Source organism: Melospiza georgiana, chromosome 3 (assembly GCF_028018845.1).
Source record: "Melospiza georgiana isolate bMelGeo1 chromosome 3, bMelGeo1.pri, whole genome shotgun sequence".
Lineage (NCBI taxonomy): Eukaryota > Metazoa > Chordata > Aves > Passeriformes > Passerellidae > Melospiza > Melospiza georgiana.
Window position 1 is genome coordinate 81,190,381 of NC_080432.1, and position 13,127 is coordinate 81,203,507.

At 37.7% G+C, this 13,127-nt stretch overlaps 1 protein-coding gene across 2 annotated transcripts in view; it reads left to right on the forward strand.

The window, feature by feature from the left end:
* The window catches only part of CDK19 (cyclin dependent kinase 19), a 121,001-nt gene that overhangs the window by 8,411 nt on the left and 99,463 nt on the right, over positions 1 to 13,127 (forward strand). For both annotated transcript variants that reach the window (XM_058020844.1, XM_058020843.1), the window contains exon 2: positions 10,662 to 10,737. In XM_058020844.1, the coding sequence (XP_057876827.1) occupies positions 10,662 to 10,737 (76 nt within the window). The remainder of the gene's footprint in view (positions 1 to 10,661; positions 10,738 to 13,127) is intronic.

Sequence of the window (13,127 nt, forward strand, 5' to 3'; positions counted from 1 at the left end):
TCTTTAAAACAATATTTACAAATGAGGCCACTGTATAACTGCTTGTTTCTCCTCAGTTGTCATCTGTTTTCTACAAAATTCAGGATCCTGAAATATTCTACAGTTGTTTATTTTGTAGATGAAACCACACTGAAGATAGGCTTTCCAGTAGGCAGAGCAATGGCATAGCTTTTGTGTGTGCTGGGATTGTCAGGTTGCTTAGTTAAGTATCAGGGTTCTGGGCTGAATAAAAGCACAGATACAACATGGGGGCAGGCTGGGACAGTGTGGCTATAAACATGTGTTCCCATAAAGTGAGCCTTATGTACAGTATGTTTATTTTTTTGTTCACTCTGTGCTGATTTAAGTAGAAAATGCTATTGATTTCTTTTTGCAGTCAAGTGAAAATAAGAGTTATAGGCCACTGACTTAGAGGCAGAAGCTAAATCTGCTGGAATGGAATCTGCATCTGGAGGTAAGCTTCACTATTTTGAAGCAGCGTATCTGCTTTCCTCATGCATTAGTTGAAAGCAGAATCAATCCTTTTTGTGTGGCCAGAAGGTTTTCTTCCTTTCTTGTCCCTCCTTTGTTTTGCTGTCTTTATTAGAGCACTTGGAAGCATTCACACAGGTTATGCTGGGATTCAGCTCTGCCTCTGATTGTGACTTTCCCACCTCATTGGTGATGTTGTGGGGCCTGAGAGCCTGAGGAGATACAAGGACCACTCAGGTGTGACATTTCTTGTTTGGCTCTGAAGCTGGTTGTTTTTGAGAGAGGTACTTCTAAATAATGAATTCTGCAAATTCAGGGGTGTTTAGAGAAAATTCTCACCTGTGTTAATAATGAATTACCATGGATTCATGCTAAGATTTAACACCTTGCACATTCAAAAATGCTGTGTTTGTTGCTTGCGTTAATTATCGTCAGTGCAGCTGAGAGTGGGTGTCAGCTCATGTCTTTGAATGTGTCTGTTCCTAAAACAGAGCTTCTGTATCAGTTGTTGCCTTGTTCTCAAGGGTGTTGTAGACTTCAAAAGTTAGCTTATGTTCATATCTTTTGATTAAAACCAGCTATTGTACTGGATAGCCACTTGTTCCTTTGCCCAATTCTGTCATGCTTCAAATGAGAAACAGAGGTAGACAAATTGCCAAATTTAGCTTGACCTTCAGAACAACCGAAAGACTTGTTCTGAGTAGAATGTCTTTTATTCTGCTTTTAGTGTCACTTCAGTGATGGGGAAAAACCAGCATAAAACTTCATCAAGTGACGTTCTTAAACCTCAGATTGTGACAGAAGCCTATTGTGACTATGGAACATGGAGTTCTAAAATTCAGAGGAAGCAGAATGCCCCTCCCTTTCCCCAGGAACAGATATGATAGCTGACTAAAGACTTTGTTTGTTTTTGAGGCGTAGCAAAGTTGTCTTAGTGGCTGGAATTACGACCTCTATCTTTGAGAAATCCTCATGTCCTGACACTGAAGTGAGGAAAAAAAGTTGAGATGCTCAATTAAAAAAAAAAAAAATTAAAAAAAACAATTACATTTCAGACTGAATTAAATTAGACCTTTGGGTGACTTTATGGAGATTCATTCCAGTCCTACTTCATTGTGAGGGAGTTGTTTCAACTTTGCAACTTTTCAGCTGTAATAAATGTGCTCTGTCTCACTCTGCCCATATGGAATTTGGGTCTTGCTTCTTAGGTGCAGCTTTAGTACCTAAAGGCTGATTTACCACCCAAGAATTACACCTACATTGTGTTAGCAAGCTTTTGTGTAGGTCTGGCTTGGAGAATTGATAATTTCATTGTAGATGGTTTGAGTTAGGGAGTCTGAAGGAAAAGAACAGAAAATTTATGATAGATCTCTGATAAATCTAGGCTTTCATGTGCTCTAGGGGAAGCATTTGATTATGACATGAGTCAGAAAAGAAAAACTGAGTAACTGCAGTTTTTAGGCCATTGCCCTCCCCCCTTTTACATTGAGTCAATAATTCTGCTTATTCTGCTATAGCAAACCTGATGCATTATAGGGATTTAGAAAAAAAATCTGCGCCTGGTATTTGAAACATGTTCTTGCTAAAAAAGACCCCAAAGTACAGGCTTCCTACTGTTTGGTGATTTGATAGTAATTTCCCACCTATCAAAGTTGCAGTATTTAGCCAGATTTAGCACTACATAGGAAGAGCTGTGATGCATGTTAAGCTGGACAGTGTAGTTACAGTATGGCTTTAGGACTTAAAAAATTCCAAAACCAGACAGCTCATTTCTCTACATTAGTTGCAAGCATTTTTCTTAAGTGAGTTTATGAAGCAAGTGTCAGATTCTTCTTTTTGGCATAGTCTTAGGACTCTGTTTCTATGATCTTGGTACATAATTTGCTGACAAATAAAAATTTGTTTCCTCTTTATTTCAGAGGTTTTTTTCTCCTTGCTGCTGCTGTTCCTTGTTTTAAGGTAGCAAATCCTCACATGCAGTATCTTTTCAGGCAGAGAGATATTTCCTAAATCTATTCATTATCTGTAATCAATCCTGTCTGTAAAGAAATAAAATCAGGTGCAGCTCTCTCTTCTGCTTAAATATAGCAAATTCTGGAAGAAGCTACCTGGAGCAGCAGAATAATTTTACAGCTTTCAGGGTTTAATGCGAACACTTTAGTTTTTACCCTTACAAACAGGCTGTCAAGTCTGCTTACCCCAATCTGCTATGAATGTACTTGTATGAAATTCACAGTTCTCAGTCACTCCAGATACTTAGGAATCAGTCTAATTTTAGCAATGGCAACAACACTGTAGCTGGTTGAGGTCTCTGAATTTTCATCAGTAAATTTGGAGTGAGGGTGGCAATGACTGTAGTTGTGCTCTCTTTCCTTGCAAATACAAAGTTTTATTATTATAGTGTAAAGGATAAATTTTAATAGATTAGGTTAGTAAGATTTCCAGTGGTCTGGTATTACACAGACCTTAGACTGACTGTGATGTGAATTAATCTGAAATTGTTATTAACAGTTAGAAGGTATCTATGCTACCAAGATATGCTTTTAAATTTCTGAATTAGAAATTTTACTGGAAGAAAGAGAAGAGCATATGGTTAAGCTATGTGTAGTGGTGCTAGTGGATTACTTTTTCTCCTCGCATTGATACTGAGAGACCTCTACTCCTCACTCCAAGTCTAGTGAAATCATAGCTGGGAAAAGGCATTTTTTTAAATGACAGAAAACCTTATCAGTGCTCAGATTCACTTTTTGTCCTTTTAATCAGCTGTCTCCTCATGCATGAAGAACGCATCATTTATGTTTGGTGAAGTTTGTGGGGGATTTATAGGTATTCAGCATCTTTTGTGAGGCTCTGTGGAAGCAGGCAATGTCAAGGGCATTGTGTTTAATGACAAGTAGCTTAGCATCACTTTAAGAACTTTGTTTTTTAACATGCACATTCCCCCCTGAGTTCATAGCCTGGTTTACAGAGGAGTAAAGAAGGGGAAGGATAGCCATATTACTAGTATGATTTAGAGATATGTTTGGGGCTGTTCTACAGATTATAAAGCAAAATCTGTTTCAATTTCTCAAGGGGTGCTGTGATAGCACAGAGTGTCTATTAATAATATGATGCAGTTTGTACTTTTAATATGAGCTCTTTTAGTCTGACTGGAACATGATAGATTTTCCAGCAGGTGAAGCTGCATGTAATGGTTCTTCTGCCTATTTCTCATAGTGTATGTGATGAAAGTCAGGTATTTTCTCAAAAAGCCTAATTGTAGTAGTCAGTTGCTCTGTATTTGAAAGTCTCTGCCAATTTATAGTAGACTTAAGCTTAGAATGCTAATTTCAACCAAAAAAATCTGTTTTCTTGAAAGGTTTTTCTTTAACCAACCAAGAAAAAAAGCTAAATATTCAAAAAATTCACAGATTGCATTGTGATTCCCGAGTTAGCCGTGTTTTGGCATGCATTTATGCCTGATATTGGCAAGTCAGTGACATTGGCAATTATTGAAAAATGGAGTAGTAAACCATACAGCATTCAGGAATCTGGTATTGCATTTTGAGAAGAGTAACATCTAAAATGATACACAGACTTCTGCCTTTTGGATGTGTTCTTAGGTTGTTTTTAAGGGTTTCATGGGTAGACTTGAGGTCTGGGAGGTAGCAGAAGATAGAGAAAAGTGCTGCTGCCTTGTGTTATTCTGTGTACATACTGAGCTATCTGGTGTCATCTGATGTTTGGAGTGAGACCTAGAGGAGTTCAGTAGGTATCATCAGGCAGTGGCGCCAGTGAAGCTGAGAAGCATTTAAGCACCTTTTTGAAAATGGAGATTGTAAGTACTTGAGACAAAAAAGAAAAAAAACCCAAAAACCCAAATGCAGTATTTGCTGTAGCATACTGTCTCCATTCCAAAGAGCTTTTTCCTTTTGTTTACCAGGCTCAGCCTTGGACATTCTATTTTCACTCTAGATCTTTTTAATATTGTGTAGTAGAGACGGTCCTGTTTGATACAAGTTTGTTGCATTGTTCCCACTCCTCAAGTTTACTTGTAGATGTTTCAGATAAGGTACGAGCTCAGCTTTTAAAGATTGAATGTTTACTGCCTGATGGGGAGGTTGGTTTACCACCCTGCTGTTGTCCACAAGAATTGGTTTTTGTAACCCAGTGGGCAGCAAGCCAATAACTACACGCTTGAGAGAGACATTGATTTTTTTTTCCCAGAGTTCTGCAAGTCTGGATGCCCAGTGTAATTCCACAAATCAAGCACAATAACTATCAAAACCTTTTTGCTATTTATACATGTCAGCAAACAAGGGAATTAGTGTTTATTGGCTACATGATACATAATCCTTGTATTAATTAGTGTTCTGTCTTCTATTGGTTAATGATTGTCTCTCTTCTCATGCTAATCAGTCCCATGGTGTTTCTCTTCTCTTGGGCTGATGGGTTTTTGGGTCAGTGATCTGTGAGTGGTGGTTGGGATCTCCCCCTGCAGAATTCCCCTTTACCCAGTCACAGCTGACTCAGCACAGTTGCTGGGTAAGGTTTATTTGTTTCTTCCTTATCTGGGGAAGAAGTTCTGCCCAATGTCCTTGTGGCCCATAAATTCTGCATTCTTTGTGTCTGCTGTGAATGGTACATCCTTCTCCCCAGCTTTTTTAACCTCCCTCTGGGTGTGAGATCACTGAAACCTGCCAGGCCCTAAAGCTTAGCAAGACAATTCTACCAGTCAGTAATTTGTCTTTCTAACACCTGCACATCACATAGAGCTTGTGGGCTGCTGTCTGTGTCACAGACTGAATCTCCCATCTTGTTGATTAGGCTTGAAAGTATACAAAAATCAAACATTAAAGAGCATCCTGTCTTATAAGAAGATTTTACATATTCCCTATTTTGCAACATTGTCACAGAGAGGAAAGCCCAGGCCCAGGTGACATACATGTCTGCTCTTTCTGTATAAGAAGTCCTTTTCTGTGACTGACACATGTGATGTTCTGTTTGCAACACCAGGAAAGTTCCCATCAAACCTCTGGGGGATGCATGAGCACAGAGGCCAGCTATGCAGTCCACAGATATTACTGAAACTCTTCACAGCAGCAGGATGAGGTACACACCTGCTGGTTTCATCCATTCTTTTCGTGGCCAAAAGCAGCCAGTTGTAGTTCAGGTTGAAGTGAACTTGTATGGGTTGGAGGAGCAGCCTCTAGCTGCCATGAAGTTTTAGCTGCTGCCTGTGAAGGTGAAGAAAGACAAACCTTTTAAAGGGCTTTTAAAATTTCTGCTTACCATCCTTACTGTTTCACATTTTGAGTTTCTTATATAGGTCTCAAAATGATCTAATGGAAGTACATTGAAATACAGTGTATACTGCTGGCTAGAAATAAATTAAGATCAATCTGTAGATTCACAGCCTCTGTCATTTTTGACTGGTTGTCACATGGATGAAAATGAGCTGGCTGAGCTGCTGACTGGATAAGGTTTGATAGGTTTGGAGGATAGTAGTAAAAGAACATTATTTTCCTGGTGTGGTATAGAAAATGCACCCTAGAGACACCATGTGTAGATTTTTTGATCTAGTAATTCTTTTGACTTAGTGACTGCTTCCATATCCATAAAAACACTAAAACACAAGAACTCACTACTTTTTGGAAAGGATTATGTCCCTTTTTCCAGTCAGTCATAGCCTTGTTTTCTGGTACTGTTACCTTTGTAAGGGGCTAGGGCCATGTGCTAAGTACAGAATTAAATCCATGAGAAGCTTGCCTAGGGTAACCAGTGCTGAGCCTGATCTGTTTAGTGGCTTGGCTGCCGTGTTCCAGATGAGGTTTTCAGTTGACTTCTAGTTGCACTTCAGTGTCATGGCTTGCCTTTTCTCAGGGGGAAAAAGGTTTGCAACTCTTTGTGATCTCCTGCTGAGTGATTAACTTACTGCTGTCTGGCAGCAATTAAACAAAGTGATCAGAATGTAACCAGATACCCCTATGGACATTGTGTTCCAGGCTGTACTGTGAAGGGCACTGAGCTCCATAGTGTTCCCAGGCTTTGTCCTACAAAGTGTCAAATATTTAAATTCCATTAGTGTTGTTACAGGGGTGAATTGTTGTTCTTTTTCTAGCTAAGTCTTGAAATGGTTCGATGGTACACTTTTTTTTCCTTAAGAAAATGTGCACTTAAATTATTATTTATTTATGGTATTATGGACTTAATTTAAGGCAGCTATTATTAGTATATACAGTAAGGATAATATCTGTATTAACTGATGTGATCAAAGTTCTTGCTTCAGAGTGATTGCAGTCTTTCAAGCCAGTTCCTTGATGTGGATAATTAATTCTGAAGTTGGGATGTGTGTTAAATTACCTGTGAATTCAAGAGATACCCTCATTGAAAGCCTTCAAATTTGAATAATTGGGATAAAATAATTGTTTGAACCATGCACTATTTTCAAATCCTCCTGGTTTTTTATGGTCTTGGGCAAGTTGTTTCTAGTTTTCCATTCACTTGTTTGTAAAGTAGTTTCTCATATGATGGGAGGTCTCTGAAGTTGCAATAGTTAAGAGAGTTTAGCTCCTTTGAAATCTTGTAATTATTCTAAATCTTCTGAGCTACATTTTTTAAAAAGTGAATTTGGTACTTTGTTCTTTCCAAAGCATTTGGAAAATGGAAACTGAAAATGTTACCCAGAAGAAGTAGTAATCGTATTTTTGTTTTCTGTATTAAGTACTACAGTATTGTACCAAGTACAATTTTTTGGGGCAAGAGGACAGAGTGTTCCTTTACATAGTGCCAATTAAAATGTTGACAGTAACCTCAAGGATTGCAGAATGGGATATTGAATGTGAGGGAGAAAAACTTGAAGACCAGGTTTTTATAGTGGAGGAATGTTCTCAATACATGCTGGCACGCAAGTACTGATAACATGGGGACCTTTGTGTTTGAGTGCTGCCTATGGCAGTCTGAAATACCAGTTGGAAAGTTTTCAGGAGGGCAGTATCTCATATTGGCAGTGTCATTTTGGTAAAAATTAATCCCTCTTAGAAGAGCATGAATTGTAATACTTCTGAAACCAGAAACAATGCTGATTTTAATCTTTAACCCCTAGTTTTGGGTAATGGGGCTTGAAGCATAGAGAAGCCTTGTAAGGTGTGTGATGTGGTGCTTATTTTATCAGGCAAATTCTTCTGCATCAATTTTGAAAAGCATTAATAAAAATGTTAACTCACACCTTCCTGAAGTATGATTTCTCTTTGAGTTCTGCTTTGCTCTGTTTTTTGCTCAGATTAGTGAACACATCACCACCATCAGCCTGGGGTGGCTGTTTGATACAACCTGCTTGATTAAACCTTGGTCTGTGCCACTTGCTTCTTGCCCTCAGACAAATTCCCTTACAGTTGCAGGTTAAGACCTTCAAGTTAGTTGACCTATTCCTGGGACAGTGTTTCTGCAGACCAGATAAAAATGGTTGTGGGCAGAGCCCCTGCTTTCTGCTTGGCTATCCCTGGCATGGATGTCTTTGCCTCATACCAGAGCCGTGTGGTTTGTGGTTGTTGTTTGGATTTGGTGTTAACCATGGTTGCTTCACTCTAGTAAAAAATGTGCTGATGTAGGATCTGTCAGAAAAGGATTTATAAAAACTTTCCTGCTGTGTAATTCCATACAATTTACTGAAATGTGTTTAGAGTTCAGCAGAGTTTTTCTGAAATGAAATACAAGTACTTTCTTCTGTCTCAAGTGTTTTGTGAGAGCATTGGTCTTTAGAGAGTTGAACAGTGTACTCACGTATCACACACACCATTTGATATTATTTATTGAATTCTTACAAGTGGGGAAATAGCTAATAAAGTACCTATGTGTTCTTTTCTTTGGACACTTCACTGAATAACCAGAATTGTTTGTTTCATCAGATTGCACTGGCTGACTTGCTTTTGAAGTTTTGAATATACTTCTTTCTCTTTCAAATTATTTTGAATGGAAAATATTATTAGCTAAAATACCACTTGGTGGACATCTTTGAGAAGTGCTTTAATTAGCTATTATATTTCCATAATAAGGACAGCTAACTTGGAAAAGTATTTGTATAGACTTACATTTCTGCCAAAGCAAGTAAATAGTATCTAAAGGAGGCCGTGTTTATAATTCCAAAGCTGTTGGTAAAAAAAAAAAAATCATAAAAAAAAATCATCAGGTCAAGAATACGATCTCTTTGGAGTTCTTTATCCTTGCCACCCACTTATTATAAATAAGCATTTCATTATTCCCGTTTTTGCTCATTTTTTACAAAACCTAGTGTTTTAGAACTATCTAAGTTGCAGCTCAATACGACTGTGTCCTTTTCCCACATGCTGTAATACCTTAGGTTGTTGGATTGGTTAGGTTTTTTTTTTAAAGCACCTTTCATAATTTCTCATTTGTGTCCTGAAGTCCTGCATGCAGTTTCTGCCAAGTGCTGACAGCCTCGCCGTGGCAGTGGCACTCAGCAGTGCTGCTGAAGGCAGCGGGTGCCGAGTGTCACGCCTGGTCTCTGCAGTGACCTCCACTCTGTGACCGTCTGAGTAACTGCATGCAATGCTGTGCATGTAGAGCTAGTTCAAGGACAGCCATATCACTGTGGTCCTGTGCCTGGTTCAGTAGATGTGCCAAAAGAAGGATGTGATGCAGTGCTGTAGTGACTACGTTGCTTTGGCATTCCAGCTGATAGTTGTGCACAGGACTGTCTGTGCTGCATAGTTTAAACATGACCATAGTTTGAATGCCATGATCAATTTTGTATGTCTAGAGTTGGTTTTGGTTCTGCAGGCAATATCATCTTGTCTTCACAGTCTCTGTAAACAACCTGAGTTGATGGAGTTGATACTTTGCAGTGTATGGAAATGCATAGATAGCAGGACCATGTATAAGAGAGGATGGGCATTTATTATTTACTGTTTAAAATTTGGACTAATTAATGAAATCAGAAACAATTCCTGAGAGATAAGGTGTGATCTTATTACCTGTGGCATTACACGTTTTCATGTGTAGTTGGAAAGCATCTGGAATTTTTCTTGTTAAAATTTTATTTCAAAAAGTGTAGCTCAATGTTAATTATAGACATGCATTGAGGGTTTAGCTGTTTCTGAAAATTACTGAGAATAATGCTTGCCTGTGTTACTTACAATATGTGTAGACAGCTATTTTCAAGTTGTCTTGTCCCCACATTTTGCCACTCAGTCACTTCTTATCCCATGAATTTTGGAGGGAGAGGGTCTGGTGGAAGGTGGGAAACAGGCTGAAGCTGGCAGGGCACAGGCTTGGAGTTGAAAGCCAGAGAGACTGAATCAAGTGCAAGTTCAGAATCTTTCTGTGTGGCAAACCAAAATGGTTTGGGACTGGAAGAAGGGCTAACTGAGGTCTACCAGAAATGCCACAGGGAATTTGGATAGGGGCTTGTGGGTTGTTGAATTGTGACTGGTGAGTCTGCAAAGGGGCATCAACACTGTGGGCATTGGTGCCTACCAACATCTGTCACTGACAGCTGAATCCTGCAAAACCATATTGTAGGCTGCTTCTGTTATGTCATGAAAGCTTCAAGATTCTACCTCTTGTTCTTTTGGTGGTCCCTATAAATCACTTCAAGCTGTAATTATTTAAAAGGATAGTACAGTGTTTGGGCTGAGCTTTTTTTTGTAATCTGGCTTTGTACATCAGAGCACAACATTTCACGTGTGTTTTAGAGATCTGTCAGTAGCCAGTGCTTATTATATAAATAGTTTAAAATAGTAGTATTTCAGAAATAAAAGTGGATTGAGAGTAGCTCATAAAATCAAGAAAAAAGCTTGCCATTCCCAGATATTTCTAGGAGAATTTTTCCAGGCATGGGATACGACTGTGGTGCTTTCACAGTAGCAGACAGTGTCTTGGAATTTCAGAGAAAGTGTCCTCTAAAATTCTGTGTTTGCACTTATCTACAGATATTATGTCTGTTTTCAGAGAGAAATAGATATTAACCAAGTTTGTTTATAAAGAAGTTTTTGTTTGGGAACTGTAAGGTTTTTGTTAAAAGAAAACTTGCTTTTCATATCAAAATGTAATTTATGCATAAACGCAGATTGGCTTTTCAGCTTCTTGATCCAGACCAAATTAGTGTTTCATCATTATACTGATATTGATTGGTGTAATGTAAGTCAGAGCTAAATATATTTTTCTTTCTCTTTTTTTTTTTGTGTGTACAGAAAAGATGAAAAGGAGTATGCACTGAAGCAAATTGAAGGTACAGGGATATCCATGTCGGCCTGTAGAGAGATTGCAGTAAGTGTACATAAATGAAAGTCATTTTACTGACATTATTACTCAACAGGTATTTTATTTTCCTAGAATTAAGTAATGTGGAGATTATCCAAATGTTTTCTTTAAAGTATGCAAGCATAGAATTTTATTCAGATCTGAACCTTTTAAAGAAGCTTTTAAAATAATAATTTTCTTTTAGTTCTTTTCAGGTAATAGTAATGCCTCTTTCTGATATAATTTTGTTTCATCTTCTTTTATGTGTTGAGAGGGAAATAAATACAAACTTCTAAATGAAGACTTACTTTAAAAAGGAATGTTTTTAAAATGACTTGAAAGAAAAAGGTTCTGAAGGATTAGAACTACCATCTGAAGTCCACTTACTAATAATGTATTTTATTTTAGACTAATGGTGACTGGTTGTTCTTTAGTATCTGAGAACTTTTTGTTCTCCTCATTTTAAATTTGTTTTGCCAAGTACAGGGAAATTTCATAACAAAATGAAAAGTAGCTCTAATTATATTTTTTTACATGTGTCTTTTATTACATACCTGTTATTCCTTCAAATTGGGTAAAAATTAAGTGTTTGTAAATAAAGGTAGAATTTGATCTTTAAATGTTTTTTATGTCTGAAAATGTGCATTACTGACAAAATGCAGGATACTGAGTAGAATTTTGTAATGCAAGTATTTCTTGCATTGCAAAAGGAGTGCACTTGCTTGATTAAATATTTACCTTGTCTTACTGCTGTCACTATGCAGTCAGCTGTTGAATGTATCTTAGAATTGTGCCTAAAGCTTTTTATTATCTGATAGTGTTGCAGTGAAATACAGCATTCAGATGTGCAATGCAATGTGAGGCATTAGAAACTCATGGTGTCCATGAACTGAACAAACCATTGGGTTGTGTTTAGTGTAGTGTCCATGGTGATTCTGTATGAAGAGACGTAACAGATGAAACTGCTGTCCTTTTAAAGTGCTTATCACTATAAGGTCAAGGTCACTCATGGATTTGAGAGGTGGCTGCATTGCTGTCAGTCACTTTACACAGGATTTACTCAGTGACCTTTTTTTGCTAATATTTCTGCCTTTGGAGGAAATAGGAAATCCTTTTAACATCAGTGCTAGGTTATATTCTTGGTACTACAAAGTAATTTTGGGCAATATTGAGGGGTTTTTTGTTTCTTGGATTCTTGTTCTTTGTTTTAAATTCTACTGCTGTGGAGATGTGTGGATTAGTCTGAAGGAGACTTTCTTGTGGGCATGATAGCACTGTGATATGGAGCTGGTTCTGTCTACCTGGACAAAACAATGTAAGGAAGGAGAGAGTGCCAAATTATGTTTTAACTCCCATGATACATCACTTAAAAAAAAAAAATTATTAAAGCTTTATACAAAGGTCAGTACAGCTTATGAATTTTGGCATCTACTGTGTGAGTTACTTGGCTGCTTTCAGTGGTTCTTCTGGTAATTCTTCCATGAGTTAGATTTAATATTTCTTCGTCAAACCTTATTGTAAAACTCTGTAACCTGAGCTGATGCAGCACATCAGCATTTGCCTCAGTGAAATTTCAGGGCAAATATTAGAATTGTGAAATAGTTGAAAAAAATTACTAAGTTTTTGTCATATGGCCAAAATCAAGTGTGTTTTCCATAAAAAGAAACAGACTTTAAATAATGCATCAATAGCTTATCTTGTATTGAAAGGCTTAGATAGGTGACAAGGAGGGTAATGTTTACTGATTAAATAAAGATTATCAGCCTGGACAGAGGCCATTTAAAAAATGTCATGAGTAGTTCTTTTGGCACTTAACCCTTCCCCTTTGCTCCAGCAGCAAAACAAACCCAAATCACGCTTTGGAAGATGAGAGAATGACAGAGACACCAGTGCAGCTCATTCTGTGTGTGTATGTTCAGAATATTTTAATGGTTCTGTAAACTTTGGACACTTGACATTGTACTCAAGAAATATATTGCTGAACTGAAAGACATTCAGTTTTACAGTCCAAGACCATTTTGTGTGTCTTATTGCATAGATACCTATAATAGGATCTGCTGGCTAGCTTTCCCTGAAGGAAAAGGCAGATGACTTCTCTTCTGACATTACAAATCAAGTTGGTCTGTCTTTGCTTAGGACTTCAAAACCCATAGTTTCTCTTACTGCTATTCAGTTGTAGGAGCTTTTTCTGGAAGAAAGTTTATATCAGTAGAAACATCATATAGGCATGGTTCCTGTGGCAAGTGACTGTTGCTTTATTTCAGCTGTACGATGATCCCTGCTTAAAGAATCCTTATTTCAGCCAATTCTGCTGTATTGAGTACCAAAATACTAGAAAGGACTCTATATCTTAAAGAATTCTGTGAGTGTGTAAAAACTAAATTAGTTCCCTGTAACTCAAGTGTGGTCTGAAGACA